Source organism: Brachycentrus maculatus, unplaced genomic scaffold (assembly GCF_059751285.1).
Source record: "Brachycentrus maculatus isolate JH-2025_06_01 unplaced genomic scaffold, ASM5975128v1 h1tg000201l, whole genome shotgun sequence".
Lineage (NCBI taxonomy): Eukaryota > Metazoa > Arthropoda > Insecta > Trichoptera > Brachycentridae > Brachycentrus > Brachycentrus maculatus.
Window position 1 is genome coordinate 473,118 of NW_028280952.1, and position 8,581 is coordinate 481,698.

The 8,581-nt window shown below is 33.0% G+C and overlaps 1 protein-coding gene across 1 annotated transcript; it reads left to right on the forward strand.

The window, feature by feature from the left end:
* The first annotated feature begins 286 nt into the window (after positions 1-286).
* Ras64B (ras-like protein 2) lies at positions 287-3,926 on the forward strand. The gene is made up of 4 exons (XM_088263544.1): positions 287-488; positions 810-897; positions 1,671-1,882; positions 2,938-3,926. Exons 1-4 carry the CDS (start codon positions 384-386, stop codon positions 3,133-3,135), a joined length of 603 nt encoding a protein of 200 aa, XP_088119670.1. The 5' UTR covers positions 287-383; the 3' UTR covers positions 3,136-3,926.
* Positions 3,927-8,581: the final 4,655 nt, after the last annotated feature.

An 8,581-nucleotide genomic window follows, 5' to 3' on the forward strand; every position in this document is an offset into this window, starting at 1 on the left:
ACTGTCTCATCGGCAGATTATCAGGATTTTTGTCTCGTTTATACTTTTTATTTTTTTCATCAATACAAAAATATTTAAATTACTAAGCAGTTTAACTATTTTTGATGTCTTTATTTTTTTTTAATATTTATTATTTATATTATATTTCTTATTATTTTCGAATTTCTTATAAATTTTATAGGTATTTGATATCTGATTTTCTTCTCGAGTGAAAATACCCAATTCTGGAATTCGTAAAACGGACGTATGCAGTAAGGCTTGATTAGTGTTATTTTCGACACATAGCCACACTAAAATAGAAATGTCGATAACTGTTGCTTCCTTTTATGTCATTTAGTTTTTGTATTGTTTAGTTGTTTGGCGTATTTTTAACAATATTCGCAATGTCTCGACAGGGTGAAAGGCAGAATCAGTCCCAAAATTATAAACTTGTAGTTGTCGGTGGTGGAGGTGTCGGCAAATCCGCGATAACTATTCAATTTATACAGGTGAGTGAACATCTGTAGGTTATGCAAAAGTTACGCCCACGCAGTTTGCGAAATTTCGGCGTTATTCTTCACATTTGAGATGTTATTTCCCGGTTAAATGGATAAAGAAATATTTTTCGTATAAAAATACCGTGATTTTTGGACATGTTTAGTTATAGAAGGGTGTTTTTTCACCAATGCCCAAAATAGGATCTGACATACCGCTTCAAGGTCTACGCCTAACATTATTGTTCCGTCATAATATTACGCCTACTGTTTTCGTTCTACACAATCAGATAGTCTAGATTTGAATATTAAATTTGGTTTATTTTCTGATTTCAGAGTTATTTCGTCACTGACTATGACCCCACAATTGAAGACTCCTACACGAAGCAATGTGTCGTCGATGACATAGCGGCTAGATTAGACAGTATGCAACTACTTATTACAATATCCTTACAATAATTGCATTTTAAATTGTGCCACTCTTATCATTCCATTAGAATAATCTAAAATATTAAAATTACGTTTAAAAAAAATTAAACACATTTCATAACTGTTCCTCGGTTTGATAATATCCATGATTATTTTATTGTTATTCATGAAAGTTGCAGCTTTCCATCCTGTCTAATGCCTTCGTAAGATTATAGCATAATGGTAGTGTTCATCTACTAACCCTTTTCCACACCCTAAGTGCATAGGGCACTGCATCTTATTTATTGTTAATTACACAAAGGCAAGGTGATCAGTTATTCGCTTCACGTAACAGTCCTGGGTGATATTAAATAAATATTTATGATTGAAAAATAATTTCTACTTAACCCGTTGCACCACTAATAAAGATGATAAACTAGATCATTATGGCTCATCCCCATAGTAGTAGTTTTGGAAGAGTGTGTTCAGTTCAGAGTTGTGAAAGTTATTGTCATTCAGTTTTAATATAAAAACATCACTTCAAAGACAAAGGCTTTGTGAGTCAGTGATAAATTGACCTTGGCCGGCGATTCACTGGCTTTGTGTTGCAATGGGCTAGTAATGGGTTAACCCAGGACCTACAGCATTGTAGCCAAACACCCTAACCACTACCTACGAAGGCGGACATGCCATGCTGAAACATTATTTCAATGTATTAAGTAAATAGTAATAAGTATTTTGTCCAGTTCTACTAGTTTATTATCAGTTCTAAATATATATTTGATCCAGTTCTAGACACGGCGGGCCAGGAGGAGTTCAGCGCGATGCGCGAGCAGTACATGCGCAGCGGGGAGGGCTTCCTGCTGGTGTTCTCGCTAGCCGACCACGCCAGCATGGAGGAGATGTACAAATTTCACCGCCAGATACTCCGAGTCAAGGACAGGGACGAGTTCCCCATGCTGATGGTCGGGAACAAGGCTGACCTGGACCACCAGAGAATGGTGAGGGACCAAATTATGATCTCTATTTTTAATTTTGACATCTCAGCAATGATGAAGAAGAATATGGAAGTCTGGGTATATTAACACATTGTTGGCGGGAAACACTTAAAAGCGTCTTTTAAATACTATTAGTAGAGAGCGGGGGATACTTATAAGCATTCTATTAGCTTAATTTTGGTAGAGCGTGAATTGCCAAAAAACATACAGATCGGAATTGGGTTTGCGGTTACTTGTGATTAGTATAATACCCTAATTATTTTACTCATTTTTCCCGAGTAGCACTCGGGCTCATCATTACAATTCAAATTCTTTGCCCGGGTCACATTCGAGCTTAACTGGGAACTGGTTAATTAGCTGATGACAATAGCTTTTGATGTTTTCCTTACTAATCATCCAAAAATTACACGGGGTCCGAAGCGGGGTACCAAAAGACCCCACTTCATATTCATATTGAAATTATATATCGTTGCTCGTAAGTCGCCGCCATGCGAATTGTAGATCACACGTCATCCTCTGCTCATGGCCGCTTGGCGACTGGGGGCAGCCATCTAATAAGCGAGAGGCTGGAAATCGGATCAAATTAAAGCGGAGTAATCTAGTAGTAGTTGTGGTAATACCACATTTATCAAAGTGAAAGATATAACATGTCATTAGCAGTCAAAAAATGTACGTCCTGACATATAAAGTAAGTAGAACTCGCGGTACCGAATTATTGTGCTTTTAATCAAAAACAATATTTCGAGACATTTAACAATTTGACAAATAAAAAAGGGAAAATTATTTTTATGATTACAAAAAATATGGAGTAAATAGCTCTTATAATACTAAAGTTATCAAATTTATAAAGTTTATAAATCGGGGATTGTGCTCCCCCTGTTGGAGCCGGCTAGGTTAATGGCTAACTGTCATTTTCTATGTCTAACCTGATAAAAAATGGTAAATAAATGTTCACACTCCTATCGAAACAATATTTGCAGAATGATGGTGCATATATATATATTTTTTTTAAACATCTTGCGTCTTCAAAATAAATAGGCATGTTTGCGCGTCTCCAGGTGACAGTGGAGGAGGCTCAGCAGCTGGCCCGGCAGCTGAAGGTGCCGTACATCGAGTGCAGCGCCAAACTGCGCATGAACGTGGACCAGGCCTTCCACGAGCTGCTGCGCGTGGTGCGGCGCTTCCAGCAGGCCGAGCGCCCGCTGCTGGACTCGGACCACAAGTCCGGCGCCAAGCGCAGGTGCTGCATACTCTAACACCCGCACTCCTCCCGCCCACCGCCCATCCGGGTCCGCCAGCATCGCCAACCAGCAGTCTCCACCGACCGGCGTTAAATTAACCCTTCCCTAAAAAACTTCTGCGTGCACCAGTGATATGTATTTTGTACGCCATATGAAAATGTGGTTTAAAAACGGGAAAAAAGTGAATATTTCTATTGAAATGTAACAATTTTGTAATGTTAGCTCTGGTAATTACCCAAAAAAAAGGGGAAAAACATCGCAAGTAGCCGCAATAGCTAGCGTAGTGACACGACTGCCACGTAAGACAATCTGCCCACTACTGGCGGTTAGCGGAGTAAATACACACGTTAAGACATGCGACAAGACATAATTATACTACGGAAGTATGCAAAAATTTCTGAGCCCATATCTATTATATTTTGTATTGATATTCTCATTTGAAAAGTCGAATTGTAGTAAATACATATCACCGGGAGGGAAGGGTTAATGAAATCATTAATTTATAACATTTTGAGTATGTCCAAATACACCTCTATAATCCAAACGACATCTAAATCAGATTCCTATCAAATATTAAAAGAAAATAATGCAATTCAACCACATTTTCAACATTATTATTATCTATTACATAATGAAATTACAAGTATTTAGTTTTTTTTTCACATAAATTTTATTTGACCAGCGACCAGGTTTCGTCATAACCGATATCATCAGACTGGTGGAAAAAAAACTATATAGTTGTTATTTTATTATATAAAAAGCAGTTTTACCAAGAAATGAAGAAAACTAATTATCTGTTACAAAAATTTCAAAAATTTCTTTTAAAAAATACATCAGTTTTTTTTGTGATCATTCTATGTCTAAAATCTGAAATCTAAAAACTGCTACTAACCAAATTTAATTCTCTATAATATTAGTCATTATTGATATACATTTGTGTTTAATTTTTTCTCACTTTTTTAACTCAATGTTGAAAAGTACATACCGCAGAGAATTTTTAAAAATATGATCATTTCTATGTTGCCAGACTGACCACGGCTGGTGTCTGATCCAGAGAGTTCTGTTTTTTGTTATATTTTTTTTTATTTTGGTGCTATTTTTTCAATTGTATCAATCATTATTACTTTATCAATATTTTATTTTTGCTATTAAATATTACAAATCATAAGTACATCTGTATGGGAAATCTGTTATTCGATTAATGTCTATGGCGGGGGTGGGGAATTTTTTCATTTATAATGGCCACATTCATTTATCTGATTCAACATTTGACTGCGTTTGTAAATATATCAAGTCGTTCCATCGACTACTTTGAGTTTGGCGTACACAAACGTACGGAAGCTAAATTTTTGTATACGAAGATATTCAGATGTATGTATATATTTTTTTAATTGGTACAAGTCAAAAGGCCTTATAAGAGTAGCCAAGCTTACGGCTGCAGATTCCCCACCCCTGGTCAATGGCATTGTTGACCCATAAATAGGAATTAACAAAGTATTATGTATCACTATTTAATATTGTCATAGTTTAATAGTAAACATGAAGATATATTTTTGTAACCATTGAATATATCAGCATATAGCTGCAACCGTACTATATATCATTAAAAAAATATATTATATTAAATACTAGTAATCTGTCTAGATGTGTGAATTTGAATATTTTGCGGAATATTTTTCCATAAATAATAGATAATATGAATTGTAAAATTAATGTATGCAGCTTTATTATATCGCTGTGTGGATGCGATACTACAATACCTTCATACTAGTTATTAGAACCCTGAATTGTGTAGCGGTTAGCGCGCTCGCCTACCGTGCTAGAGGTCACCGGTTCGGGTCAAAATTAAAGTATCATAAATTTTTCGCTGTAATATTTATTTAATATTATCCGACTGGTACCTTATGGGTAGGATTGATAACCTTTTCTTCTTGTAATTAACGATCATCTTAACCTTGCGTCTGATAAAGTGCCCTTTACACCAGTGTGCGGATAAGGGTCAGGAGAAGATATATTTATTGACTCGGTGTTCTAGAAATTGTGTTGGAGAAATCGAATGCTGATTTTGAATTGATATGTATTTCCTTTTTTGATGTGATAATCGTAAAATTCATCAACAAATATCTTAAAAGCATTTGTTTGAAAATGCCCTAAGAAGGCAAAATAACTATCATATCAATAAATAAATGTAATTAACATGTTATGTAAAATTTTAAATAGCATTTACTTTCTGGTGAGATTCCACAATTCAATAAGGAAAACACCAACTATGCAATCATGGGTATATGCTATTGTTCATCTATGTGATTAAGTCGTAACATAAGTGCATGTAACTTACTGCTATTTCATACCAAACTTTATCCCCATTATAACGCAATACATGGTGATGTAGAAGGTACCTGGATAGATGTTTTTAATTACTAGTCTAAAAGTGCAGTATATTTTTTAACTTCTATTATTGTCGTATTCACGCAGCGATATTTGTAACCATTATTAGTCGACAAACAAAAAACTTTTGACGTTTATTTAAACTTTTAAATTTTATTTTGGTTTTCACCAAATACTACTTCCAATATGGTCCATGTTTGATATTGAAAATTCATCGGACACTAAACTGTTGTGTTAATTCAAAAGTCTTTATAATTTAAAGTTATTGTTAACGTCTTCCATATTTAATCAACGCGTACTAACCGATAATCAAATAATATTCCACATTTTAACTTAAATCCTCTCCTTATCTAATCCGGCTAGTTGGTTTTGAAATCCCGCCTTTTACATTCGCACGGCATTCGACCTAAACAAACTTTATTAAGACCTTTTTTTAAATTATTGTTAAATGTGCGAGGTAATATTGTATCATTCTGGATGTGATTATTTTGTCTGCATGTATCGTTAGTGATTAAGAAAGGACTAGAGGGTCATAAAAACACCACACTACGGACCAAAAATACAAATTATGACACCATGTAAAGCTTAAAGTATTAATTAAGCACTAAAACTAATAAATATATATTAAATTTATACAGCTTGTAATATTTTAGTACTTCACAGATCACATTTTATTATGTTCGAAATGGTTTAGTTTAATAAATCTATTTATGATTTTTTTTTTTAACTTTCTTATTTAATAAAAATTTTCTGCTCATAAGAATATGCACAATTTTTAAAGGGAGTGGCAGAGACAGGTACTACTAACCTCGTACGCAATGTCACCAAATTAAGGTGAAATTTTGATTGCTTATTACATTAATTTAATTTGTACTCTTAAAAATTTGTAGAGTCTTTTAAACAATGTTACTCTGATATCTGACCACTTATGTCAATTTTGCTAAACCTCTTTAAACTTCAGTTAGGATGGTGGGTACCATTTTTGCCTGGTATTTGATTAAAGTAAAAATGACTAAATGTTACCTAGCCAATTTAGAGCAGGTTAATATAGATTAAACCTTTATTTTTTGCTGTGATGTAAATTTCAAAGACCAAACTATCAGCCATTTCTTCTATTGAAAGAAATGGCTGATAGTTTGGTCTTTGAAATTCTATTAAATTTCTTCTATTAAAACATTATAAATCTTGTCATTTTCATATATATGAGTAATAATTTGTACAATCAATAAATGTCATTTTTATTAGTAAAATCAAAACACTTCAATTATGGATTGATTTACAACATATACTTCAAATAAAGTAAGTTACATCAATATCAAAACAGTCAATACCGGAAATCTACTATGTATAAACAAACAAGCCGACTCCCGTTTGACAGTTCTCAAATGATCCAAAATGCAGAAAAATGCATTTTCATAGACTTATTTATTGATTTGCCGTTTAATTTGTAGAACTCCATAATTTATATTTGTAATACTAAAATCAAACATTGATTTTTAGGATCTACTAAGTTGAATATTTTTATTTTTTTAAAACTCAAAAATAAAATTCGTGACTATTGTTTCGCCTTGTTGCCCTACTGTGAAGATTAAGGACTGAAGGTCCACTGAAGCAATTGTCACGAATTTTATTTTTGTGTTTTTAAAAAATAAAAATGTGCAACTTGCTACAATCATAAATAAACCACTAAAATCTGTGTTGTATTTAAATATTTAAAATATGTTTTATAGACTTACTGATAGGAATTTTACTGATAACCATTTATCTGGTGAATGGTTTAGTAAATGATTTAACGGTAAATTTACTATTGACAGTTAAAGTCTAGTTACTCTAACAAAATATTAATAAGCTGCTTTAAGTCAGACTTAAATATCAAAGATTATATTTTTATTCATTATTTTTATATCCACCACCATATAAAGTGTCACGCTTACTATGGACGATTAGTTTTCTGTATTGTGTAAACGATATAGCCATTTATTCACTGTAATTATTGCTTCCTGTAAATGGTGCCTGAAAGCTTTTTCTATAGTTATAAGTGAATGTTGTATTACAAACTATACTTAGTCATAATTAGCTATAGAAATGAAGATGATGAGTATTTGAAGATTATTATTTTTATAGCAATATTTACATATAACTTTAAAATTACATATCTGATAAGTATAAAGGCCATTTTTATTGTCTCTTCTTGTGGATGAAATATCAAAGAAAAATATGTACGTACAGTTAATATATTTTGTTAATTTAATATCAAATATGTATTTGTACACTGAATCTGCTTATTGAGATCACCTTGGGATGTATCGGTTTTATTAACAATAATTGGCTAACAACAAATAATATGGTAAAATAAAATAACTTTTGAAACAGAAATACAAATTTTATTCAATCAAAATTAAATAACATTTCAATTTATTTGAATTAAATAATTGTTTAACACATGGTTCATGGTCAAGTTTGTTAATGAAATGTAATTTGATGCGGGCGATATTAAATCACATCGAAAGAATGATGACAGAAAAGAATTAGTTTGACACCTATCCGCTACACAGCAAAGCGTAACAAGAAATCAGACATTACAAAGTGTTTTTTTATATATGAAGTTGAAGGTAACCTAAATGCACATAAATGTGCACGCCGCCGCAACATAAGGTTTCTGAAACGCACAAATATGTGCATGCCGTAAACAATGTGTTAATAAAATTTATAATACATGTTTCTGGGAGATTGATACCCTGCTTTATGTACTAAATGCCTTGGCATAGGTATAGATAGAAGTCTACAGGATGCACACTGATTGATATGTCATTTGTCAACAAATAACCAATATGATATACTAAACCTATAATGCTAAAACTTACTCACTGTCCCTTCATACTTCTTATACAATGGTAATATCATTTTATTTTTACTTGGTTATTCTCAAATTGGAGGAGTTCTCAAATTGCCTCCAGGCTCTTCTGTCGGCTAACGATGCCTTTATCCCAGGACAGGCCGGCGTCCTGTAATTGGATAAGAAGTGCCAAGTTAAATTGTCAACAGTGGACGTCCTGATGTCTTGTAAAAAGGG